Genomic DNA, 24,080 nt, shown 5'->3' on the forward strand with positions numbered 1-24,080 from the left:
TTTTAATATATATATATATATATATATATATATATATATATATATATATATATATATATATATATATATATATATATAACTAATAAATAAAAAGTACAATTTTGGATTAAAATAAATTATTTTATTTTATATAATAAAACTATCAATTTATAGTATTTATTAATTTAAATATCAATATTAGATAAATATAAAATGTACATTATCAATTTTTTGACTTATCAAAATAAAATATTTTTAGTAATAACAAAAACAAAATAAAAAATAATAATGAAAATTATGGTTTTAAATAATGTAAACTTAAAATAAATTTTAACAGTATTTATCTTTTAACTAAACATAAATAAAACATATCAAATGATAAGCATTCACAAAATGATTCATCACTTAAATTGTTAAAATTGAAAGTAAAATTAAAATCACAATTCGATAAAACAAACAAAAAATAACATTAATTAATGTGTTACTTATTAAATAAAATTTACATTTGAGATTATTTTGATGATTATTAAAATATCTTATATAAACTTTCATTAACTTATATTTATGTGTATATATAAGTTATGATTATTTTTTTTATTATCAAAATATATTTTTTATAATTAGTAAATATAGAAATCGATTAAAAACTGTTTCATATGACAAAATATATATATATATATATATGTATTCAAAATATTTTTTATATGTATTAAATAATGACTATAAATGATTGTTATGGGTTATCAAAATCTATTTTTTTTTAAAGTTATAGCATTAGAAATACCGGCCTTTTTATCATTTTACTCATATAATGACTAAAATAATGAGAATGTATTCAAATAATAATAATAAATAAAATACAATATTTAGCTGTAATTTCCTTTTCAAAGATGAGTTAATTTCTTTTCCTGATTTGGACTCAATTTGTTGCGAATGTTGTATGAGTTCGATGTTAACGAAGATGGAGTGATAACAGGTGTGAGGACGGGTGTCAAACCAGTTCCAGTTTCTGAGAGGGCCTCCAGAAACAGACCCGTCGATGGGGTCTGAATGGGTATTCCCGAGTCTGCAATCGATGAGTCGCCGTAGACAGTGTTTAACGAGAGTGTATTTGGCCGCAACTTTGGAGTAAAATTAGAGTTGATTGTGACAACAGATCCGTTGCTAACAACAGGTTTGACGTCTATTTCTTGCAATTTGGATGAATGCATCTTACAATTGGACATCTTATGTGTCGACAATATATATTCCAATTCTTCTTTCTGTTTCTGCAACAGTTCCATCTCTTTAAGCAAAGATTGCTTTTTGTCTTCCAAACCTTCAGTTTCAATCAGAAGTGTATTCGTGTGATCCATTCGTCGCTTCCGACAGCGAGCGGCCGCCTGTTTGTTGCGCTCTCGACGTTGATGTCGTTTCTTTTCTTCCTCTGGTGTTAACTATTTATAAAAAATATCAATATTTATATATTTTGTTTATAAGACTTAATCATTTGATTTAATACCTTATCATTTCTCATAGGTTTGCGACCACTCCTACCCCTAGTTTTAGTGACAGTAACTTTTGTCTCTTTATTGTTGAGGCCGTTCTCTTGCATTTGGTTAGCATTACTGTTGCGGTCAACGTATGCGTTCCACTTGGACTCAGATCTCGAAGAGCTGTCCTCATCGGTCTCGTAATCATCAGATGGCATATCGTAATCACTGGTATTGCTGTTACTGTTATTAGAGCTGTTATTATTAAACTCATTATAAGCATTATTAGAGTGAATCGACACATAGTTTGCCGATATGTTGACCAACGGTGGCATAAATCGGGCCTCTTGTGGATGAGTTCGCGGTTGGGGCGGAATAATCTCCATAAAGGATTCCTCGATGTTCTTCAATGTCGTCGGTGTCAGTGTTGCTGTAGTTTGTGTCAGACCTCCAATTTGGCCAAACTATTGGTTTATACAAAAACAATAATTATTTTATGTCTAAATTATTTTTTGTTTAGAAATAAAAATATTAATTAAAATAAAATGCGTTTATTTTCATAAAACTGTGTATACTTTTTCAATAAACAAGTTTTATAACAAAAAATTAATAAACAATTTGCACAGTATTTCAGTAAAAAACGAGGAAATATTTGCTTAATAATAATAATATGTTATAAATGTGTTATAAAAATTACTACAAAATTTTTAAAAAATCATTTCATTTAATTAATAATACAGTAATTTAATAATAATAAAAAACAAAATTATATTAATATTATCAATATTAAAAAAAACTAATAAGCAAGTCACACAAATATGCTAAACTATACATATATTATATGATATACTGTATACATAGTTGTATGTACTAGTACAAATATGTCAATATTACATAACATAACTATTTGATGCCATTGAATATTTTGTAACAAAAAATGACATTGTTAATATAAATTTAAAAAAATAATGTCTCATTAATATCTTATACTCTAATGTCAAATATTTATATAACTATTTTTTTTAATTATCATTTATGATATCATATACAGAAAGTTATAATTATTATTAAGTTAACATTTATTTATTTTTTAGTTTTTGCTAATCAAAAAAATTTGTCAATCTGTGCACATATTACAGTATATAGACAATGTTATATGTACCATGACACTTTTATTATATACAACATAACAAAATTAGTATACAATATAGTAATATCTACATAATTAAGTTAATATTGTAATAGTACTGGAATTAAGTTACGGTAATAATAGAGTAATACTATTGTATTGTATTGTATTGTATTGTATTGTAATGGCATATAATAACGTGTGTATGAATTAGTGTATATTCAATATGATATGCCATACATAGCAATGCATTTAATTGTTAAGTAAAGCAATGAAAATTAGCGACACATGACTAATGTGGACATACATTGCCCGGACTGGTGGCCGACTGTGTTGTAGTAGTGGTCGACGGCATCCCGAAAGCACTGGTAGTTAATACAGTTGTTGTCTTAATAATTGTTGTTTCGTTTGTTGTATTGTTGTTTTCAATCGCTATATCCATTCAATTACACCATTGAATACATTATATAATAACTTTTTTTAAGTAAATAAACTTTTTTTAGTATTTTTTTTGTTTAATTAATAAATTAATGAAAATTATAAATAAAAAACAATTTAATTCATTGATTGTCTATAAGAAAAGTCAATCAATTTGTATAACAATAATAATAATAATATTTATTATTATATTTCTCTATGTATTGACTCATACAATGACTGACTGTATGTATGACTCATAGGTATAGAAATGGTGTCAAAAAATAAAGGAAAAGCCCTTCAATGCTATGTTATGGCTATATCTAGTGTTGGAAATTTTAACTACAATTCAAATTTTTATTTTTGCTTAAATTATTTATGTCTATTAAGGTGATTGTACGAAATTACAATTGTAATTTTATTTAAATAAATTATTTTTAAAATTTTTTTATTAGTTATACATTTGCCTCATTGCTAAAAACATATTACCTCATTAATTACAATATTTATTATCAAGTAAAATTTAATTAACTAAATATTAGTAGATTGTTTATGTTTATTTTTTTTGTAAATCAGATATTTTATCATTATTTAATTCTTAATATAATATTATTTTTTAAATATTAGTGTATTTTCAAGTTTTTCAAATTTCGACCAAACAAAATAATTGCGTAACAATTTACAATATTGACAACACTAGATATACTATAGTTATTGTATGACAAAGCAATGTATGACATCATTGTATTGCAAGAGTGGGTGCGGTTTGACTATACTGTCAGCCAATCGGTTCACAGATTATTCCTAAACATTATATCTGTTCATAACAACTGTATTACTATTATTGACTATAAATATGTTATTTTACAGATATTTATGTTTTTAAAGAGAAAATTAATTATAAACTTATATTTCATTTCCGTTTAGTTGTCATTAATATTACAGTATTTTTGCTAAAAAAATAAAATTCTTGAGATTACTGTTCTCATAGCTATCGAATGGCAACACTATATATACACTATTATTGATAACACAATGCATTCAATTATATTGTGAAATAAATAAATAATTATTTTTCAAATTTATCAATAAAATTAACAAAAATTAATAATTTTTCAATTCATATATTACTTATTAATTGTTTCAAGCACAAATTATTAGAATATTTATACAGTATATTTTTATAACATTTTAAAAATTTATGATATATATATATATATTAGTTTGGGATAAACAATATTATGTTTTTATTGAATTTTAAGTTTAAAATTTGTTTTTTAAATAAACATATTAATCATGATATTACGATACTCTTTTGTTTACTAGATTAACCAAGGTCGTTTAACTTAATAGATTTTGTTTAATAATAAAGTATTTTTGGCAATTATAACATATTTGTTTTACCAAGGTCAATTGTAAATTTGTTTTTATAATTACAATGCATTTACTTCTAAATTTACTTTTCGATAATTTATTGGTAAACTATTGTTTAGTTCGCCGATTAGGTTCACTAAGTGTTGGCCAATCGGCTCAGTTGTCAAAAGTGTTTACCGAAGCCGATGTCTGTGAATTCGGTAAACTGACCGGTGATTATAATCCAATTCATTTTCATTACAAGTATTGCTACAAAACTAAGTTTTTGCCTAAATAAATAATTTTAACTATTTTTTAGGGAATAATTTCTCTCTAGATTAAAATTAAACAAAATATTTTAATAAAAGTATGATTTTTGGTAACCTTTAAGTCATTTATTTAAAATAACAAAAACACAAAATACCTTGAGTACCGGTATTTTATTTTTTTAAAATTTTCATTTTTCAATAATACACATTAATTTATTCAGAGATTAATTAATATTTTTTAAAAAAAAAGTCGTTAGTCGTTCAAATTATTGATATTATGTAATGAGTAGTGTCTTTATTTCCAACTAAAAAAATTATTTTGTCGGTTCAACGCTTATAACTGGGACTTTGTATGTCCACCGAAGTTGACCAGTGGACGCTATTTCCGAAATTTTATTATAACTATAAATAACTATTTGTTGGGTTAGAAACTATAAAAACTTATAAATAATTATTTCATTGATTTTGAAAAATATAAGCATTAAATTGTAAAATATTGCACAAATATTTTTAAAAACAAAAAGTAATAGTTATATAAATTATATAAAATGTGTAAACTGTTATTAACTCATATTACTTTTTTAACAATAGAAATAATCAGTTTATTTATATAAATCATTTTTGTAAATATGCTGAAAACAAGTGAATTATATATCAGTTGAAATATTTATAAGAAAATAAATAACTATTTGGCTTTTTTGGCAACTATATACAACTATTTAATACATTTTAAATAACTATTTTAACAACTATTTGACTTTTTTTAGCAACTATTATAACAACTATTTAATAGAGTATAAAAATTATTAATCATTACACTAGTGATGAGTATATAAATTATATAATAAATTATACTAAAATATTAATACTTAACGGTAACGTAAATCTTAAGCCACGAAAAGACCTGGTGTTTCAACATTTGGATGATCTCTGGATTAAATTGGACTTAACTCCAAACAAAGTGAAAAAGCAATTCATAGATAATTGTCCAAAACGTGTAGCGAAATATTTTTCCAATAATTATCTTTAAACGACCGGAACTTCAGTCTCACTTCGGAATCAATTGAATATTTAAACCATAATATAGACTACACTGAAGTTCCGGTCGTTTAAAGACAACTATTGGACAAATATTTTGCTATATGTTTTGGACAATTATCTATGAATTATCTATATTATAGAGTATAACTTGAGATATTGATTAAAATCACTACAGAATAAATTAATTTTAATAAATCAATTACAATTATATAAGTGTTATAATCAGTAATCAAATTATTTTTAATTCATATAATTGTCTGTATATTCAATGCATAAACAACTATCCTTTAAATACATTTATTCAATTTGTTTACCAGTTATAGCAAAATATTTATATTACTGGTATATAGCTTTTTGATGATAATCAACGCAAATGTTATTAATTGATATTAAATTTATTTAAATAATATTTGTAAATCACAACAAAAAACACGGAATCAAAGCGTTTCACAAATTGAAAAATTTGAAAACATTTTTTAATTTAAAAATAATAGCAAAAAATAAAATAAAACTGAAGTCAAAAAAACCATTGATAAGACACGAAAAAACAAAAGCATAGAATTGCCAATCACTTGAAATGATCACTAATTATAAAATACTTGATCTAACAATCAATCAATCAATGAGTTCATGGAAAATATAATTGATTTTTGAAATCTGAAATATAAATGACGTGATTTGAAACATAAATTAAAACCCGACTATAAAGAGATGGGACCCAATCGGTCAAAGATGTTCTTCCGCAACGATATTGTCTTATTTGTTTGGATCGTCGAATCGGCCGCTCGTCTCATAGCAATTCGTTTGGCCTGCAATACGGCAGGCGATGAAGTTTTCATCCGATTAGAAATGGCTGTCCGATTGGCCGAAAGATTAGAAATGATTGTCCGATTGGCTGAAAGATTAGAAATGGCTGTCCGATTGACGATTGCTCTCTTGACCGCCGGACTCGATGTCGATGTACCGATTCTGTCCTTAACGCTGACTATTTCTGAAATATAATAAAGGCATTTGTTATCTGTTGAGATGTCAATTGACTTGTCATACCTGTGTGACCACTCCTCAAACGATTGGACGCATTGGGCGCCACAATAGGCTTCTTAACTAATTTAATATTTTGTTTTAATCTAATAGTATTCTTGTTTGGAAGTGTTGTACTAATACTGTTGGCGTTAATAGTCACCCGACGGTTATTAAAAACATTTGACTCAACGGGAGTTTGGTTTCCCAAACGTGAAAATATCGATGAATTGTCCGATTGTTTATCGTTTCCAATTCGATTGAAAACCGATGATTTGGTCGCCAACGAAGTCTTTTGAGATTCGAGTCTTGAAACGGACACAGTTTTGGATCCGTTAGAAACAAACGAGTCGTCGAGATCGTCGTCGGCCACAATAATTCGTCTGATCTTCGCGTTTGTGGTCCGAATCAAACCCGAACTGTCGGCCGAACGCTTCAAACTCGCTATATTTGCGGTCGAGTTTTGTGTCGAGTTCTGTGTTGTCGACAATGTCTTAAACCGATGAGTTAATGGCAACGCTGTCTTTGTTGTGGTCGTCGGTTTCTCAGTGCTGTCCACTCCATACGAACCGAGCAGTTTGTCTCTGGTCTTGTCGTGATCGACACTCTTAGCGTGTCTTAAGATGGCAATCACATCACCTATTGTTTTGATACCCATATCGTAGAGAATCTCTTTGGTTAAGTCGCTTAACATATCATTTTGGATGCGATGTTCGGTGAAGATAATGGCATAGTTTGTGGCCACACCTGTTGGCAGTCCCGAGTCCGTGAAAAACTTTAACCACCGATTAGTTGTATTGGTCTTCGAGTCAGACATTGTATTTCATGTGAAGATTTTTATGAAACAAATTTGCGGATCAAATGAGCGGTGATTTAGATGTGAGAAAAACACAACAGAAAACAAAACAATACTTTATTTGTATTGAAAAATGTCTTCAAAAAAGCAAATCAAATGTTTGTCTTGACTTCAGTGACATCTATGGCAATGATTATCACCGATTGGTTCACAACTTATCAAATGTTTTGGATTCAAAAAAGTTTTTAACAGAAAAGTCTTCACTTTTTACTGAATCACATGAATTGTTGTCCCAAATGATCAGTCAAAGACATGAAGACATTTGAATTAACCATTTATTGGTTTCTTTGGATATCAAGTCTTTGTTATGCTTTATATTCATTCATAAATCGTTCAAAAAGTTTGTTATATTTGTCTTTGTTGTCAAACCATTGAATTATTATTGTTTGTTAGGTTTGATTCAATTGCTTGATCCCAAAGATGTGGCCAAAGGTTGGCCGCTTATCGGCGGCTTTCGGGATGTCTCGGATTACGAGTGGAGTGCCATAAGACACACATTCCTCAAGAACTTTGTTTTTATCGTTGTTTATATACTCTTAACTCAATTGATAACCAAATACAAAGTCAAAGTACAGTACCATCTCTTTAATGATGACTTATATTATATATTATATATTGATTTAATTGTTTTATTACTTGACTTCTTATAGTATTTGTCGCACTTTTTTATTATCTACACATCTTTGGCAATAATTAAAGTTTTAAACGTGAAATCATTACTAATTGTTTGGATTAATATTATTGTCTCTCTTGTGATTCACATCTTTGGAAAACAATATCTTTGTTATTCGTTGTTTGTCTTCACGTTATATTCAGTTCACAATTCACTTATATTTCCAGTGAAGACATGGCTTGTTCTTAACGAAAGACAACAATTCCTGTTTGAAGTATGTATGGCGTGGCTGAACGCCAAGTGTCTCAGCCTATCCATCGATCGTATCAAAAGTCACACTCATATGTCATTAAAATCACATCAACTGATCCAATGTTTAGCCTATTGTCTATATTTGCCGGCATTCTTCACGGGACCCATACATCAATACAATACTTTTATTAGTGATGTTAGAGATTTGAGTATTTATTTACCGGTAAATGATATTTAATTAGTCTTTCCTCAGATGGACAAACTCAAGTCCGATTGGACTTCCGATCGTTTAATGGCAATTGTCGGACAAATATTTCGCTTCACGTTTTGGACAATTATCTATGAACTGTTGCTTCACTTTGTTTTTTCGAGTTCAGTCCAATTTTATCCAGAGATCACCCAAATGTTGGACACCTGGTCTTTATGTGGCTTAGGATTTGCTTTACCATTGATGTTCTTCGTCAAGTACTTTATACTATACGGATCAGTTGCCACAATAGCAATGATCGATGGCTTTGAAATACCACCGCCGCCCAAATGTATCGCTCGTATTCATTCTTGTGTCTACTTATGGCGTACTTTCGACAGAGGACTTCACTTATGGCTAACAAAGTAATAATAAAATTCATATTTTATAAATCAAAATAAATATTAACCAGAAATTCAAATAATTTTATTTTTAAGATACTTTTATAAACCAATAATCGGTTCCCAATGGAATCCATTACGCAAACTATTGGCCGGTTTTATTTGTTTCTCCTGTATCTGTCTCTGGCACGGCATGGATAGGGCGGTTGTCGTGTGGACTGCACTCAACTTTTTCGGTGTTTCCGCTGAAATCATTGGTACATCAATTCAAACGACAAACATATGGCTTTCATTACGAGTGTGTTTTAAAAAAACTAGATTTTGAAATAGTTTTTAAATATTATTTTTTTTATCTTTAGAGCCATATTTCCGTTGAAATGAATGATAGACTCAACGCCCTTATCTCGAGTCCCTTCTTTGCCATAGCCTATGCTTCTAACCTATACTTCCTGTCCAATTGGGACGTCGGTCTGTGTTTTATACAACGCATATTCACATCATTTCCCACACCATTATTACCGACACTTTTGATTATGTATTTTGGATGCAATGTTTCAGCGCATTGTATTCAAAGAGAGAAAACCAAATGAACAAAAACTATTTTGTAATTTATAAATATATTTTATTAGCTTTTATTTTAAATATATTTTTAATAACATTTTATTATTATAAAAATTTGTTTAATAATATTAATTAATAAAAATTATTTTTCTATGAAAACATGATAAGTTTTGCCGTACCTTCGATTACTGTCTAAAGTTATATTTAATAAATATATTCAGTAATTAACTACAAAAATGTTTTCTAATTAAAAACAAATATCTATTAAAATAACAAACCTTTCCATCATTTGTTTTACAACTGAAGCGACAATCGATGAACTTTTTCTTGATATCCGTTACAATCACTTCAGCACAAACTTCTTCACCGATATATACTAACAAAACAATTCATTTACTAATTATATTAATATAAATAGATTTTTAAAAAATATTTTACACATTACATGGTTTCGTGTAATTAATGGTTTGTTGGACGACAACAGTTCCGGGACCGGGAAGTAGTGTTCCCATCACAGCACCGACCAGTCTGTTGTTCGGATGGTAAGCGTAGACATCAATTAAAATGATCACCAAATATATGATATGATAGTAAGTATTGAACATTATATATACAGTATATATACCCATTGGTAAGTGACCCGTGAACTACTGGTTTACAAAACTTAGTTTTGGAGCAATACTTGTAATCAAAATGAATTGGATTATAATCACCGGTCAGTTTACCGAATTCACAGACATCGGCTTCGGTAAACACTTTTGACAACTGAGCCGATTGGCCAACACTTAGTGAACCTAATCGGCGAACTAACCAATAGTTGTTGTTATGAATATTACCGAAAAGTAAACTTTTGGACAAATAATTGGCAAAAAATAATTTGCAATTCATTTTAATAGTTTATAAAAACAAACAAAAATAGTTAAAAAATTATAAACAAATAAATTATAATAATAAATATATATATATATTAAATAATATTTTTATAAAGTTAAGCGATAATTGATTATTAAAATAAACAACGAAATTATGTTTTATTGAAAATAAATATTTAATAAAAAAAAGTTAACAAACTTTAAAACTTTAATTCATAAAAACATATTATTATTGTTATTATTATACAGTATTGCAAATACATTAGAGTTTAGTATAGTGTGGGTCACACACAAAGTATGTTACACATGATTGAAGCAAAAGAAGGCAATCCAACACTCAATTGGAGCCCTAAATGGAAGTGTCGTTAAATTATGAGAGAATTGGAGGCCTAAACCCCCGGCAAACAAACAACTGTCTAAAGGAGGCCTTCCCTGAAACCCTGGTCTCAACCGTGCGTCACAAACGGTGCAAACGGGAGACTAGTGTTTATTTGTACGAAATTTGTGTGAACTGACTGCTGACCAGTGCTGAGCAGATCTGCTACTAATTAGCGATCATACGTTCAGACGTGTCTACAGACACACACTTCCAATCAAACATATAATACTAACTCCTTATATACCCATCAATACTAAGTCTATTATGAGATTACAGTTTATTAAACAATTTATATATATATTAAATACTAATCAATGAAATAATTTTATTTTTTCCAATAAAAATCTATTGTTTTATATTTATAGATAATTTCTATTTGTTTAGAATTTTTATTTTTTTTGAAATTAATTTACAATAAAATTAAATCTAAAATAACTTTTTGTAAGTCAATTGTGTTTAAAACACTCAATGAATGTAACACTAGTCACGTGAGACCAATGTTTATATGTTTTGTGTTGTGTTTTGACTATCAATTCAATGCTTTAATTGTTTTTTAGTTGACATTACATCTTCAGTTACGATGAACTCAGATCCTGAAGACTATGACTCTGCAGATGATTATGAAGACAATGATAATAGTGAAGTGGAAGAAGTTGATGGTGAAGAAGAAGATGAAGAAGAAGACAACGATAGTAATAGTGAAGAAGTAGATAATAATGAAGAGAAAATTGAAACCAAAGATAACGATGAAGAAGAAGAAGAAGAAGAAGAAGAAGACGAGGAAGAAAACGAAAAAACATTAAGAAATGGTATGATTATTGTGAATAACATTAATAAATATATAATTGATTATCTGATTCTCATTTATCACAATTATTTTTTTTTGCCTCAGAGTTATCGAAAACACCATTTGAGGAGTTATTGAAATTGTCGGACAAAATGGGAACAAAACGATATCACGAGACAATTGTCACCAAATTTACCGCAAATAATGAACAGAAAAAAGTGATTCAAAAGAATAATAATAACGAAAGAATTATGAAAAGAGCGAACAAGAATAGACCACAAGAGATATCATCGAAACGACCGGTCAGTCAATTGAGAAAAGTATTTCCAATTAAGAAGAAAAATGTAGAAACAGATGACAGAATAGATCCCCGTTTTGACGATCGAAGCGGAAAATACTCGGAAAGTGTCTTCAATAAGACCTATTCATTCATCAATGATATGAGAGATAAAGAATTGAATGAATTGAAGAAAATGTTGAAAAAGACAAAGAATGAAGAAAAACGAAAAGAATTACAATTTTTATTGCAACGAATGAAAAATCAGAAGATCTCTCATGAGATGAAACAAAAGAAGAAACAAATTGAGACAAATATTAGGAATAAATTGAAGGAAGAATTGACTGATAAGGACAGCGACGACAAGTCGTTATCAAAGAAACGGAAGAAAACATTTGTTAACAAATGTAAACATTTTTCACTATTTTTTCTTATTTCTTATACTAATAATTTATTTTCATTGATTTCATTTTAATAGCAACTCTTAAACGACTGGAACTCGTCGAGAGGTTTAAGGATCTGAAGAAATCTGGAAAATTGGATAAATATTTGGAGAAAAAGAGAAAACGAAATGCAATGAGAGAGAGAAAGAAGATAATGAATAATAAGACAAAACATCGTTGAGTTGACTAAAAAATAATTTCATATTTAAAATATATATTAAAAAATTTGTTTCGAATAGTATTTAATTTACGGTAAATTTATTTTGAATATACAATAAATTTCTACAGAAAAAAATCTAATGACTATTTTAAAGATAATTATGTGATAATCGATGAGATTATGGTTTTTGGAACTTATCCGGTCCTCAACATCTTCGCCTGTCGTTTCTCATCCAGTTCTTTGAGTTGTTGTTCGACAATCTTTTGTCTTTCAATCAGAAACTCTTTATACCATTCGTTATCCAATTTGTAGACTACTTTAATGCCACACGTTTTGGCCGATTCGATGATATCTTCACATATCTTATTGAGTGGTACGCAGTCATAGATGGGATCAGCGCTCTTGACTTTTGCAATTTCATAGACATGTTTAACGCTGAGATAACCGGCCGTTTCGGTGCTGGGAATGATGGCTCCCCTTTCGCATCCCGAAGCCTGTCGTATGAAATATGTGAGCGGTGGTACTCTTATCGTCAGATTATAGCTTCGGTCGGCCTATCGGTGTATAACAAACGGTATTAAGTCATAAAAAAATCAATTATTCAATACAAGAGTTATGCCATACATTGATGGATATATTGCACGGCAGAGGAACTCCTGGTTTGACGTCTTTTGTCCTCTCATTAAAGTCTTTGCAAAACTGAGCGATGTTTATGCCTCTCTTGAGTTAAGACATCCCGAAGACATTCAATTAGTCAACAATCAGACGTCAAATATCAATGTCATACCTGTCCTAACTGTGGTCCCAATGGTGGTCCGGGATGTGCCAGACCGGCGCTAATCCACAATTGCATTGGCGTCGAGTGTATCACCTTTTCGACCACTTTTTTGCCAGATTTTAGTTTAGACATAATTTACCGATCGATGGGTTGGCCAACAATCCAGTCGATGTACAACTTGTTCGGTCGATTCGGTAGAATATCGGCTAAATTGGCAGACAATTAGTGACCAAAAATGATGAATAAATTAATGAATGAATAATAAAAACAAATGCAAACAAATATTACATACAATGATAGCACTGATTGATCCATAGATGTCAGTGCAAGACATGTGTGGATCACATGTGTGTGTAAACAGTATTTCCCTTTTGAACGCCATTTCCTTTTGGATCAAACAGTCGACTAAATAGTGTGTCATTTGTCACGAGTTTTGCCATTTCACGGATATATCGTCGAAATAATGACCGAAAAGAAGTCGAAGAAGACTCTGGAGAGTATCAACTCTCGGTTGGCACTCGTCATGAAGTCCGGCAAATATAGCTTCGGCTATAAACAGACACTAAAGTCACTCCGTCTGGTATGTCATTATTGCTAAGCAATTTGATTACCGATTTTTGGTCACTAATTAACTGATATGTTGTTGTCTGTAGGGTAAGGCCAAACTGGTGATCATTGCCAACAATACACCGCCGCTGAGGAAGTCTGAGATCGAGTACTACGCTATGTTGGCCAAGACTGGTGTCCATCACTACACCGGCAACAACATCGAGTTGGGAACTGCTTGTGGAAAATATTTTAGGGTCTGTTCGCTATCCATCACAGATCCCGGAGATTCAGACATTATAAAGAGTATGCCATCTGAACACCAATAATGAAAGTGATGGTTAACTTTGTTTTGTGTATAATTTAAGACAAAATATTTTTCATTTGATTTAAAAAACTTAATAAAAAGCGTGAATTAAAAGACAAGACTTTCGTTATTAATTTTTTTATATAAAAAAGTTTTTTTTCTTAAACAAAGATTTGATTTATTATTATTTAGTGAATTAGTTATTAGTTTTCAATTATAGTTATCATATAAAAGAGGTTATTATTAGTAGTTATAATCACTTTTTTTGGCACAAAATTAAAATCTTGGAAAAGTTGTCAAAAAATAGGTTTTTTCCCTATTAATTGATACACTGATTATGAAGTACTTTAAAAAGTTTATAAAAATGTTGGTCAGTGTTTGAAAAATGATTAAGATTTGTGTCAAAGTTTATCCAAAATTGTTATTTTTATCATAATTTTGTTTATATTTTGTTTTTACTATTAGTTTGTTTGTTAAGTATATCTATTATAGATATAATGCTCTAAAACTCTTTGGTTGACCCAATAAATTGAGGGTCAGTTGTAACAAAAAAATAGATTAATCCATAGACTCGGACAGTGAATCTTAACATTTGTTTTCATTTGAAGACCTACTGACCAATTATTGCACTATTTTTGTGAAAATTTCACTGAAATTTAACTCACTTTCTATTCATTTTCAAAACTATAAAAACTCAGACATCTCTTCAGTTTGACCATCAGTTGATTGCAAAAGTCAAAGTCTAAAGAAGTGAATTCATCTTTTGTTAAAAAAACAATGAATACAAAACTATTGCAAGTAATATGCGCTGTCTGTTGTGTGTCACTGTTGACACCCGTCCACTGTATCGATCCCATCGGTGCGGCCAAAAAGTCAGTGCATTTGGGAGTCGGCAAAAGTATGATCGGTTTCAGTGCGGCTCATAAGGCAGTCTCTGCTGCCAAAGGTTTCGGAGTCGGAAAAAGTCTAGTTCTTGGCAAAAAAGCTCTTCTGTTGGCACCCATTAAAATACCTCTAATTCTTGGTATGAAAACCATTCATTCATTTATTTTTTTTTAATAAACTATAATTAATTATTTATATAATATTTTTAGGTGGAAAAGCTCTGTTAGCAGCCAAACTAGCCGTTCCAATGGGTATCGGTGCAGCTATTGGTGCTCCAGTCGGTGCATTGATCGGTGCAAAGGCTGGTGCGCTAAAGGGTGCTATTATTGGAAAAGCCATAATTGGAGCTAAACTTGGTTTGGCTAAGAAAGCAGCTGTTGGTGCGGCGTCTTTGGCCGTTAAACCCGTTATCTTTGTCACTGGACTCAAGGCTAAGGTATTACTAACTAATTTTAAAATCAATTTATTTTAATAATACTAAAAAATTATTTTTTTTGCAAGGCTGCCGGTGCTGGAATTGGACTGGTAGGTAAAGGTGTATCATTTGTTGGAACCGGTATTTCAAAGATTGGTGGTCACATTAAAGAAGTTGGATCAAAAGTTGGTGCATTCAATTTGAATATTCCCACATTTTCATTGCCATCACTTCCCACTTTACCCACTTTACCTGTTGTTGAGACTAAGAGTAAGGGTCCGACATCTTTGGAATATTCATTTGTGTAAGTTTTTCATTAAATAGTTAATCAATAGTTTTTTAATAATTTTTTTATTGTTAATATTTTTAAATCAATTACAGAGTGAATGGTCCGCATACGGGATATAAGACAAAAAAGGGTACCTTTTATTCAAACAGACGCCGTCGTAGTGCTCAACCGGAACCCTTACCGGCACCACAACAAGGATCAAATGTACAGCATTTGTTACAATTAGTCCGATCGCAAAATGCACAGCAATGTCTTCAGCGAGTTATCTGCGAATTGACTGCTAATCCAAACAATTATGGCAACGAAGGCGTCCGATTTGGACGAAGTCTTATGTGAGTAACCATTGATTTTTGTTTTTATAAGAGTTTTGGTGATAAAAAATCTAATTACGGAAATTAAATAAATAATTTTTAATTTTATCATAGTTTACTTGACTCACAAACCGATACAGCGTCGGCAGCTCAGTACAGACAGGCGGCCACCACTGGATCACAGGTGTCGGCAGAGCAATGCATCCAATTCTATCCTACCTGTGCTTTCCAATCGGAAGAAGTCATCAGACTTGGCAATCAAATGATAAATAATTAGTTTATTAACAGATTTTTTTTTATAATAGTAATCATATCATATATTAAAATAATGTGTAATTATATTGATTTCATTTAAATTAGTCATTTCTATTGTATTGAAAATTTTTATTAAACAAAAATAATAATAAATATAATATTATATCAAAAAACTTATAGTATAAATTCATTAACAAACATTAATATTATTGAAATTTACAATTTATAAAGTATTAACCTAGTTTAATATTTTATCAAGATTATCTTAGTTATAGGTCATGCCTATTGGGATTTCACTAATAAATGTCTATATTTTTGATAATGAATTTAATTTCCGCGTTAAACTTTAGTTTAGGAAAATATATATATAATTTTTTTCAATATTTCAAAGAAATTTATTTTAATAAATAATCAAAAATGATTTGAAACCCTTTTGAAAAAATGTTGTTAAATATAGTGTTTATTATGTTATTTATATTAATAATATGTGTGAACACATCGGAAGGCCTATTCATTCCGGGAGTTTTGTTCCCACTATTGATAGGCAGAGGATCACTGTATGGCGTATTTGGTCTGATCGGTGTCGGTATGTGCTATATATTGGCTCTCCTCTCACTCTCTAGCATTGACTATCTTCATAAGAGACGCCGAGATAACATGAATCGCATACAAGAGCTAAGAGAGAGACTAATGGATCAAATGCAACCACCAAATGATTATTACGATTATATGTCTCAACAAATGCCAAATAGTGATTATGATGACTACACCGACAACAACAATGATGATGATTACGATATGAGAAGCGATCGCCAACCATACAAAAGTGAATCACAACAACAACACTATAGACCACAAATACCGCTAAACTATTTGCCATATTTTGCCAACAGATATAAGGGACAAATGTATAATAATAGACATTATAATCGCCAGTTCATAGAAAATAGTGAATCTGATGAAGAATATGGCTCTCAATCGAGAGTACGATCTGTAAATCAAAGACCACCACTTCCTCGACGTTTCGTAAAAAGATTTAAAAGATTTATTTCATCGAAACCTATGCTAAAAACCCAAAGGCTTATGAACTTACTATTGACGCACATATACACAGAAAGAGTATAAATGTCGTATAAAATAAATTTTATGTTTTATCAATAATAAACAAAAATTAAGGTTTAATTATAAAATCATTGAAAACATTTAAATATTTTGTTATTTTTTATGCAATAAATTTATTTGTAATTAATTTTTTCAAATGACTTTGTAGTGTAAAAAGCTAATACATTATAAATAATACACGAATAAGTTATATAAATAAAATAAATATTAATCAAAACACAAAGTTTTTTGTAAGTATAATAAGTTAAGTATTTTAAATAATAAATAAATAAATAAATGTTTAACTAATCATTGATTGGCCCCTAAATGCAACTTTTAAAAAATAATAATTTTACAATTTTGTTGAAATAATTGAAAATTTAATGCCATTATTATTATTATTATTATTATTTATTTGTAATGTCTTCCGCCTCTAGTGATGATTGGATCGCTTCTTCTTCGCCTTCTTTTTCTTTTTCTCTGATTGTCTAACAAATCATTTTCTGCCTCCAAATCGTCGTAATCAAGGATCTCATCCAAGACTTCTTGTTCAGACAGTGGAGTTTGGCTTTTAATGCCTAAAATAAGGGAAAACGTATATTTGTTCGCATAATAAGTTTAATTATAAATTTGTAAAACAATTAGTTTTGTTTTGTTCACCTTTGCCAACATAGTCCTGTCCAAGCAATCGCATTATTTGAGTCCAAATAACTAATTTTAAAACTAATATCTGAATGAGTGCCAGATATTGCCCGACATTTGGCAATAGTATAGCTGTTTGTGGCAATATTTGTCGTTTTTGTCGATTATCTTTTAAAAAAACAAAATTTTATTAACAAAATTAAATCAAACAAATATTACTATTACACACTTTCAAAATCATTTTTAATGATAAAACATAAAATAAAACTGAAATAATTGACAATAATGATAAATTGAAATAATGTTATTAAAATATTTTTATTTTTAAACTTCATTGTAAAAATATATATAATTAATACAAAAAATAAAAATATTTTATTTTAACTTATAATTTTTAAGATATAAAATACAATAATGTTAAACTTTTTATATAAGAAATATTTTTGTAAAATAAATAATAAAAAGTTAATTATAAACAATAATTATAAATCCGGATTCCGGATGAATAAGATTTAAAAAGATTATGTTTTAAAATTATTGGTGTAATTAACAGTTTATATGTAAATGTTTTATAAAGAAAATGATTTTTATTGGTTATTAATTTTTATTTTAATAAATATACAATAATTTACAATATATATAAATTTTTATAGCACTTTAAATTAAGCTGTTTTTTGCGGTATAATTTAAATATTTGTAGTTTTTTATATATTGATATTATTAATCAATTTACTGAAAATAATATATTATTATTATTTTTGAAGTAACACTTTATGTTTTTATGTATTGTATGATTATCTAAGTAAGTGTCACTTAAATAGTTATTTATCACTGAAATTGTTTGCAATTATAATATGTGTGGAAAAAATCGAGTTTTACTCCAAACTATAACAACATTTCATGCATTAATAATAATAATAATATGTCAGTCATTGAGTCTATCATTAGTGACTTCAGTGACGGCAAACCCACTGAAATCAAGTCATAACAAGACTTTAGACAACAATTCATTTAAACATATCATTACTGTTGGGCACAATCACATGCATGACACCAATGAATGGCATAATAATAATACTAATAATGCGAAAAATTTGAATTCAACTAAATTTAGTCCCAAAAAACAAATAAAATCCGACTTTGAATTACAAAATAACAGTACAGACAATGAATCCGATGAATTGGGTCTACAATTAAATCCAAACTATTTTGCGATACTTAATGCTGCAAATCATAGACCCGTCGATCTAATGGTTAGTTCATCGTATAAGACTAAAGCCAAAGTCTATAACAATCCGTCGACAACTTCATCATATTCTTTGACAACTTCACCAACAAATGACTTTTATTCATCCAAAACTTCTTATAAGAAAACGATCGATGAAAATGACAAAACTTATGATAAGATATATGAAGAAAAAGATGAAGAAAAAGATGAAGACTACGAACAAAATGCAAATTACAAACAAAATAATTATGAAAATAATAATAATAACAATACTTATGAAAATAAAAATAATAATAATAATTATAATAATAATAATAATAATAGAAATTATTATAAAAATTATATGAAAGATAAAAATGGTTATTATCACAGATATAATAATCCTTCAAAATATTATCCACAAAACAATGCAAATGATTTATCAAGAAATATGAGTCAATTGAATGATAATTCAGTGGAACATAAGTCTACTTGGCTTTGGCCGGGAATTGTTGGACTACTTATCGGTATTTTGCCGTTAGTTAGTATTATAGCGTCGATAATACCAGCTTTTGTAACCATTCCAGTAGTCAGTGGTGTAGCCATTGCCAGAAGGAAAAGAAATACTAATATAAATAATGAAGTGTTTAGTGTTAACGATATCAATAATACTAATGATTTTTTAAGTATCAATGTATTAAAAAATTTATACACTTATCACATGTCATCATCACTTGAAGATCCAAATTGTTTGACTGAAATAATTTGTACTATTATTAAAATCGGACGGCATTTTAAAACATATGAATCTTTATTCCATGCGTTAATTGATTGGTATGTTTTTTGTTGTAATTAATTTATTGACAATTTAATTAATATTGAATATATATATAAATTAATATTTTATTATGAAATCATAGGATAACTCCTGTTTGGATCAAATCATTAGCAGTCGATATAATATTCAATGCCTTTGATTACAATAATTGTAACATTACTTACAAATGTTTGTCGAAAAAAATATCAAAAATAATTATATAATTTTATTATTTGTTATACAAGAGTTTAAATTTCCTGTTTTATATGTATTTTTTTTTATTTATAATAACATTCTTTTAGATTAAAAAACAGTAAAACAAAATAAAATTTATAATATATTTTATAATGATTTTTATTTAATAACGATAAAATATTATAAAAATCTTTAGTATTTTAATCAATCTATATAAATGTTTTATTTTTCAAAATTTTATAATATTTAATGGCGAGGGTTTATTATATATTTTATTTTTTATAATTTTAAAACTAAAAACTAAACTATTTATAAAAATATTTATGATAACAAAAAATAAAATAAAATCTGATATTAAAAAAAATATATAAATAAATGTTTATTTAAAACTCTTGGGACCAAAACGATCAATTGGTTCAAACGGTTTATTATAATACAATTTATTCAACATATCAACAAATTGGTCGCTATCGACATCGGATGTTATCAATGGTTTGATTGATTTTGTCATCTCATTAATGTTGTCATTGTTTGATGACTTGAAGACTGGCATCGGAGAGACGGTATCCATAGCTTGCGTTTCAGATTCTGTTGAATCATCTGTCGTCTTATTGATCATATCTTCGGTGTCAATAAATTTAATATCAAATGGATTATTGGTGTTATCCGGTGTCCAAAACTTCTCAATTAAATCCTTATTTATTATATCTTTTGCATTACTCGACTGCGTTGTTGATGGCGACTGAGCCGAGCTCTCGATGATATCGCCGACTCTTTTATGAAACTGAATACTTGACACAGACTTATGTGGTTGAAGTGAATGAAAATCTTGATCAGTTGATTCAATTGGACGGATCAGTGGCTCTAATCCAAAGCGATTTGATTTGACGGGTACTCCAAGTTGTGGTAATAGTAGAGACTCTGGTTGTCTGACCGGTAGAGGACGGGTTGATTCAGTCGACAATAATATTGGTGGCGGAACTGATACCACTTGAGTGATGGGCCGCTCAAGTAGTGTGTCATTGGATTTATCTGTTGTTGTTGTTGCTGTTGTCTCGTTAAGTGATAATATATTGGTCTCATTTTGAGCCGCAGCTATTATATGTATACCGTATAAATAGATTTGCAAAAAACCATTATTATATATTATATTATAAAAATCAATTTAATTTTTGTATTATATAATAATTATTGAATAGCAAAATACATACACCATTGAAGCCAAAGAAAAGGATTGCCAATAAACCGACCGTCAATAGGCTGACAGATAATTATGGTTATGATATTAAATATAATGATATTTAAGTATTTCATGTTTTTTTGTTGCTGAAGTCTTTGAATAGCTATTATTTGTAAAGACAAAAACTTTAATGATATAAATATAAAAATCTCTTTAATGGCTAAATTGTTTCAACAAAAATAAGATTTTATTATAAAAATAGGAAATATAAGAGTAAAAAGGATTTCAACCAAAACTAGGATATGAGTTATAACGAGTGATAGTTATTATAAATCTTATTAAAAGATAAAACTATTTTATTTTAACCGATTAGCCACTCAGTTATGGGTCATTGGCTTTTATGTTTGCCTTGTTTTAAGTGACAATGAATTTATAAAAATATCTAAACATGAATTAATTTGAATGACACTTAATATTTAAATAAAAAATTATAATATTTAGCAAACAAAATATTCAATATTTATGTGACTAAATATCATAATTTTATAAATAATTAACATTTCTCAACTTTAACCACTATTTTGTTTTTATACTTATATTATTATAAATTTATACGGTATTTAAATTTACAGTATATAATTTATAATTTATATTAAAATATTTAAGTAGTTTTTAAAAAATTATTGTATACAAGTACGGTAGTATCATTATTAATATGTACTGTATATTTTGATTTCATTATCAAAAAAATCTATAAATATTTAATCCAATGGTCTAATATATTAAAAAAATTTTAACTTGATAAATAAGTTGATAATTTATAATAAACTATCATAAATAATTGAAAAAATAACAATAAATCATAACTAAACAGTCATTTATCATAAGATTGTCTCTATATTTAATTTATAGATTTAAAAAAATTAAAAAATTCATCTACAAATAATTTTACAAACAAATCAAATTAATTTACATATAAAACATTTTTCTTTGAAAACATATTAAATATATCACTAAAATTTTCAACAAATAATAAATCATTTTTTTGTTATTAAATGATTGTCTAAAAATGCTTATTAGATGGATATCTTTGGTTGCGGTTTATGATTAGTCGTCTCCTATTTGGATACCTTCTTCTAATTGGATATCTTCTTCGATTTGGTCTATTGTATCGGCGATACGGTTCTGGCAATCGATAAACCGGTCTTATGAGTGATGGTTGTATACCATCATCCAGACTGTCGCCACCAAACTGTCTGTCGTACTCATCGTTATTATCGTCGCTATCATCATAACTGTGCTTATAGTCTGTGCCATTGGTTTGACTGTTGGGATCTTCTGGTGTATTATATTGTCCATCTCTAAGATCTTCATCTGATTGTTGGTGTTGTTGTTTGGTTTGATTTCTAATGGCTTCTTGTCTTTCTAATTGAATTCTAAGCTTCTCTTCCCGTATGAACTGACGCCTCAGTCTAAAGAAGTCGGCTTTGAGTTCAACGAAATGAAGTAAAATTCCTTCAAAAATAGAAATAAAAGTGTTATAAAAAATAAAATATTAGAAATAATATTTAAATTGTCGACAAAAAATGTATTACAACACCTAAAACAAGAATTATGAGTCCCATAACAAAAATGATTTCCATTAGTGGTAATTGAAATAAGAGAGAGACGGCTAAGTAAGTGAAGCCACTATAAGCTGATTGTCTTCTCATATATGAAGAAATAACTGTATTATCTTCACTTTGAATACCATCACTCCTGTCCTCACCACTCATATTATTAGTATTATTATAAATATTAATATTATTAGTATTATTATTATTATAGCTTAAAAACAGCTTCTTTTCCATCTCATGCGTAAAAAGCGTTTGAAATATATTTAAAATAAATACCCAAAAAAATATATGACGAGAAATTAACATTTTTGTTGTTGTTATTGCATATAATTATATTGCTTATATAATATTTAATACTGGTATATTTTATAAATAAAAATTATTTTTTAATACACTTGAGTATATATCTAGTAATACTAATTATATATAGTAATACCGTATATATAATAAATATAATATTATTATTGCAATATAAATACAACTTATTTGACTAATGAATTCATTTTTGGCATTTGGATGTGAATTAAAATTATAATAAGAGAATCAATAGACTAATTGGATGCCATAATTATACAGTCAAATCCCATACACATTGGCATTCAATAAATATTTTTATATTCATAAGCCTTAACTATTTTTATTTCAAAAAACTCTTTATTCACGGCATAACTTATTTTTGTTGAATAAAAAAGTGAGAGATAATTGTAATATACAAAACACACACACAAAGCTATAGGCGTTAACACGATATAACCATATGATAGGATTGTATGACTAAGAGAGAGAGAGAGAGAGAGAGAGAGAGAGAGAGAGAGAGAGAGAGAGAGAGAGAGAGAGAGAGAGAGAGAGAGAGAGAGAGAAGGGGCTATAATATGGTTTTGCGGTTTCTGTTAGTGTACAAAGTGGTGGCAAAATATTAAGGAAGTAATGGTTAGACTTTCTGTGAATATATAAATAAACAATAATTTCTTATTAATACCGGATACTCGACTAATAATACAAAAAAAACCACTTATTAATTGTCCAGATAGTTTTTAAACAATATAAAACATGCAAACTACCTGTGCA

The 24,080-nt window shown here is 28.4% G+C and overlaps 9 protein-coding genes across 12 annotated transcripts; 3 read left to right on the forward strand and 6 right to left on the reverse strand.

Annotated features, from left to right (window-relative positions):
* Nucleotides 1-728: 728 nt before the first annotated feature.
* On the reverse strand, nt 729-3,250 carry LOC128952321 (transcription factor kayak-like). Of its 2 annotated transcripts, none has more exons than XM_054297696.1 (3): nt 2,888-3,250; nt 1,481-1,915; nt 729-1,415 (listed from the first exon to the last, which is right to left on the reverse strand). In XM_054297696.1, exons 1-3 carry the CDS (start codon nt 3,020-3,022, stop codon nt 864-866), a joined length of 1,122 nt encoding a protein of 373 aa, XP_054153671.1. In that variant the 5' UTR covers nt 3,023-3,250; the 3' UTR covers nt 729-863. The 2 variants fall into 2 exon arrangements, with proteins under 2 accessions (XP_054153671.1, XP_054153672.1); XM_054297697.1 differs by lacking the exon at nt 2,888-3,250 and adding an exon at nt 2,027-2,066 and having other exon boundaries at nt 730-1,415.
* A 2,846-nt stretch (nt 3,251-6,096) lies between these two features.
* On the reverse strand, nt 6,097-7,652 carry LOC128952322 (uncharacterized protein C19orf47 homolog). The gene is made up of 2 exons (XM_054297698.1): nt 6,708-7,652; nt 6,097-6,651 (listed from the first exon to the last, which is right to left on the reverse strand). Exons 1-2 carry the CDS (start codon nt 7,495-7,497, stop codon nt 6,362-6,364), a joined length of 1,080 nt encoding a protein of 359 aa, XP_054153673.1. The 5' UTR covers nt 7,498-7,652; the 3' UTR covers nt 6,097-6,361.
* A 107-nt stretch (nt 7,653-7,759) lies between these two features.
* LOC128952331 (protein-cysteine N-palmitoyltransferase HHAT-like) lies at nt 7,760-9,579 on the forward strand. The gene is made up of 6 exons (XM_054297710.1): nt 7,760-7,876; nt 7,930-8,105; nt 8,187-8,597; nt 8,655-9,013; nt 9,086-9,287; nt 9,349-9,579. The coding sequence occupies exons 1-6, from the start codon at nt 7,789-7,791 to the stop codon at nt 9,577-9,579; spliced, it is 1,467 nt and encodes a 488-aa protein (XP_054153685.1). The 5' UTR covers nt 7,760-7,788.
* A 121-nt stretch (nt 9,580-9,700) lies between these two features.
* LOC128966250 ((R)-specific enoyl-CoA hydratase-like) lies at nt 9,701-10,438 on the reverse strand. The gene is made up of 4 exons (XM_054313099.1): nt 10,176-10,438; nt 9,996-10,078; nt 9,829-9,926; nt 9,701-9,742 (listed from the first exon to the last, which is right to left on the reverse strand). Exons 1-4 carry the CDS (start codon nt 10,436-10,438, stop codon nt 9,701-9,703), a joined length of 486 nt encoding a protein of 161 aa, XP_054169074.1.
* Nucleotides 10,439-11,274: 836 nt separating this feature from the next.
* Nucleotides 11,275-12,489, forward strand: LOC128952323 (ribosomal RNA processing protein 36 homolog). Its single transcript, XM_054297700.1, has 3 exons — nt 11,275-11,610; nt 11,694-12,272; nt 12,344-12,489. The coding sequence occupies exons 1-3, from the start codon at nt 11,382-11,384 to the stop codon at nt 12,487-12,489; spliced, it is 954 nt and encodes a 317-aa protein (XP_054153675.1). The 5' UTR covers nt 11,275-11,381.
* Nucleotides 12,490-12,563: 74 nt separating this feature from the next.
* Nucleotides 12,564-13,617, reverse strand: LOC128952325 (39S ribosomal protein L11, mitochondrial-like). 2 transcript variants are annotated; one of them, XM_054297703.1, is made up of 4 exons: nt 13,539-13,617; nt 13,256-13,452; nt 13,093-13,188; nt 12,564-13,022 (listed from the first exon to the last, which is right to left on the reverse strand). In XM_054297703.1, the coding sequence occupies exons 2-4, from the start codon at nt 13,376-13,378 to the stop codon at nt 12,663-12,665; spliced, it is 579 nt and encodes a 192-aa protein (XP_054153678.1). In that variant the 5' UTR covers nt 13,379-13,452; nt 13,539-13,617; the 3' UTR covers nt 12,564-12,662. The 2 variants fall into 2 exon arrangements, with proteins under 2 accessions (XP_054153678.1, XP_054153677.1); XM_054297702.1 differs by having other exon boundaries at nt 13,256-13,555.
* Nucleotides 13,618-13,631: 14 nt separating this feature from the next.
* On the forward strand, nt 13,632-14,218 carry LOC128952327 (60S ribosomal protein L30-like). The gene is made up of 2 exons (XM_054297705.1): nt 13,632-13,826; nt 13,900-14,218. Exons 1-2 carry the CDS (start codon nt 13,710-13,712, stop codon nt 14,119-14,121), a joined length of 339 nt encoding a protein of 112 aa, XP_054153680.1. The 5' UTR covers nt 13,632-13,709; the 3' UTR covers nt 14,122-14,218.
* Nucleotides 14,219-20,474: 6,256 nt separating this feature from the next.
* LOC128952166 (uncharacterized) lies at nt 20,475-21,818 on the reverse strand. 2 transcript variants are annotated; one of them, XM_054297512.1, is made up of 3 exons: nt 21,687-21,818; nt 21,428-21,559; nt 20,475-21,311 (listed from the first exon to the last, which is right to left on the reverse strand). In XM_054297512.1, the coding sequence occupies exons 2-3, from the start codon at nt 21,528-21,530 to the stop codon at nt 20,596-20,598; spliced, it is 819 nt and encodes a 272-aa protein (XP_054153487.1). In that variant the 5' UTR covers nt 21,531-21,559; nt 21,687-21,818; the 3' UTR covers nt 20,475-20,595. The 2 variants fall into 2 exon arrangements, with proteins under 2 accessions (XP_054153487.1, XP_054153486.1); XM_054297511.1 differs by having other exon boundaries at nt 21,428-21,818.
* Nucleotides 21,819-22,445: 627 nt separating this feature from the next.
* Nucleotides 22,446-23,171, reverse strand: LOC128966251 (uncharacterized). The gene is made up of 2 exons (XM_054313100.1): nt 22,997-23,171; nt 22,446-22,911 (listed from the first exon to the last, which is right to left on the reverse strand). The coding sequence occupies exons 1-2, from the start codon at nt 23,169-23,171 to the stop codon at nt 22,460-22,462; spliced, it is 627 nt and encodes a 208-aa protein (XP_054169075.1). The 3' UTR covers nt 22,446-22,459.
* Nucleotides 23,172-24,080: the final 909 nt, after the last annotated feature.

The sequence above is a fragment of the Oppia nitens genome, unplaced genomic scaffold, assembly GCF_028296485.1.
Source record: "Oppia nitens isolate AA-2021 unplaced genomic scaffold, nextdenovo-longstitch-racon4-pilon3 scaffold1_pilon_pilon_pilon, whole genome shotgun sequence".
Lineage (NCBI taxonomy): Eukaryota > Metazoa > Arthropoda > Arachnida > Sarcoptiformes > Oppiidae > Oppia > Oppia nitens.

What these genes read in the sequence shown, in the direction of transcription:
- LOC128952322 (XM_054297698.1), bottom strand. Translation starts at nt 7,497, where the DNA reads ATGTCTGACTCGAAGACCAATACAACTAATCGGTGGTTAAAGTTTTTC. An exon ending in TTTGAGGAGTGGTCACACAG is followed by an intron (nt 6,652 to 6,707) that starts GTATGACAAGTC and finishes ATTATATTTCAG; the next exon opens with AAATAGTCAGCGTTAAGGAC.
- LOC128952321 (XM_054297696.1), bottom strand. Translation starts at nt 3,022, where the DNA reads ATGGATATAGCGATTGAAAACAACAATACAACAAACGAAACAACAATT. An exon ending in CGGCCACCAGTCCGGGCAAT is followed by an intron (nt 1,916 to 2,887) that starts GTATGTCCACAT and finishes ATAAACCAATAG; the next exon opens with TTTGGCCAAATTGGAGGTCT. An exon ending in AACCTATGAGAAATGATAAG is followed by an intron (nt 1,416 to 1,480) that starts GTATTAAATCAA and finishes TTTTATAAATAG; the next exon opens with TTAACACCAGAGGAAGAAAA.
- LOC128952331 (XM_054297710.1), top strand. Translation starts at nt 7,789, where the DNA reads ATGAAGACATTTGAATTAACCATTTATTGGTTTCTTTGGATATCAAGT. An exon ending in TAACCAAATACAAAGTCAAA is followed by an intron (nt 8,106 to 8,186) that starts GTACAGTACCAT and finishes GACTTCTTATAG; the next exon opens with TATTTGTCGCACTTTTTTAT. An exon ending in CTTCACTTATGGCTAACAAA is followed by an intron (nt 9,014 to 9,085) that starts GTAATAATAAAA and finishes TTTATTTTTAAG; the next exon opens with ATACTTTTATAAACCAATAA.
- LOC128952327 (XM_054297705.1), top strand. Translation starts at nt 13,710, where the DNA reads ATGACCGAAAAGAAGTCGAAGAAGACTCTGGAGAGTATCAACTCTCGG. An exon ending in CACTAAAGTCACTCCGTCTG is followed by an intron (nt 13,827 to 13,899) that starts GTATGTCATTAT and finishes TGTTGTCTGTAG; the next exon opens with GGTAAGGCCAAACTGGTGAT.
- LOC128952166 (XM_054297512.1), bottom strand. Translation starts at nt 21,530, where the DNA reads ATGAAATACTTAAATATCATTATATTTAATATCATAACCATAATTATC. An exon ending in TTTTCTTTGGCTTCAATGGT is followed by an intron (nt 21,312 to 21,427) that starts GTATGTATTTTG and finishes TACATATAATAG; the next exon opens with CTGCGGCTCAAAATGAGACC.
- LOC128966250 (XM_054313099.1), bottom strand. Translation starts at nt 10,438, where the DNA reads ATGAATTGCAAATTATTTTTTGCCAATTATTTGTCCAAAAGTTTACTT. An exon ending in CACGGGTCACTTACCAATGG is followed by an intron (nt 10,079 to 10,175) that starts GTATATATACTG and finishes TCCGAACAACAG; the next exon opens with ACTGGTCGGTGCTGTGATGG. An exon ending in GTAAAACAAATGATGGAAAG is followed by an intron (nt 9,743 to 9,828) that starts GTTTGTTATTTT and finishes ATATAACTTTAG; the next exon opens with ACAGTAATCGAAGGTACGGC.
- LOC128966251 (XM_054313100.1), bottom strand. Translation starts at nt 23,171, where the DNA reads ATGAGTGGTGAGGACAGGAGTGATGGTATTCAAAGTGAAGATAATACA. An exon ending in ACTCATAATTCTTGTTTTAG is followed by an intron (nt 22,912 to 22,996) that starts GTGTTGTAATAC and finishes CTATTTTTGAAG; the next exon opens with GAATTTTACTTCATTTCGTT.
- LOC128952323 (XM_054297700.1), top strand. Translation starts at nt 11,382, where the DNA reads ATGAACTCAGATCCTGAAGACTATGACTCTGCAGATGATTATGAAGAC. An exon ending in CGAAAAAACATTAAGAAATG is followed by an intron (nt 11,611 to 11,693) that starts GTATGATTATTG and finishes TTTTTGCCTCAG; the next exon opens with AGTTATCGAAAACACCATTT. An exon ending in GAAAACATTTGTTAACAAAT is followed by an intron (nt 12,273 to 12,343) that starts GTAAACATTTTT and finishes TCATTTTAATAG; the next exon opens with CAACTCTTAAACGACTGGAA.
- LOC128952325 (XM_054297703.1), bottom strand. Translation starts at nt 13,378, where the DNA reads ATGTCTAAACTAAAATCTGGCAAAAAAGTGGTCGAAAAGGTGATACAC. An exon ending in TGGGACCACAGTTAGGACAG is followed by an intron (nt 13,189 to 13,255) that starts GTATGACATTGA and finishes TCTTAACTCAAG; the next exon opens with AGAGGCATAAACATCGCTCA. An exon ending in CGTGCAATATATCCATCAAT is followed by an intron (nt 13,023 to 13,092) that starts GTATGGCATAAC and finishes ATACACCGATAG; the next exon opens with GCCGACCGAAGCTATAATCT.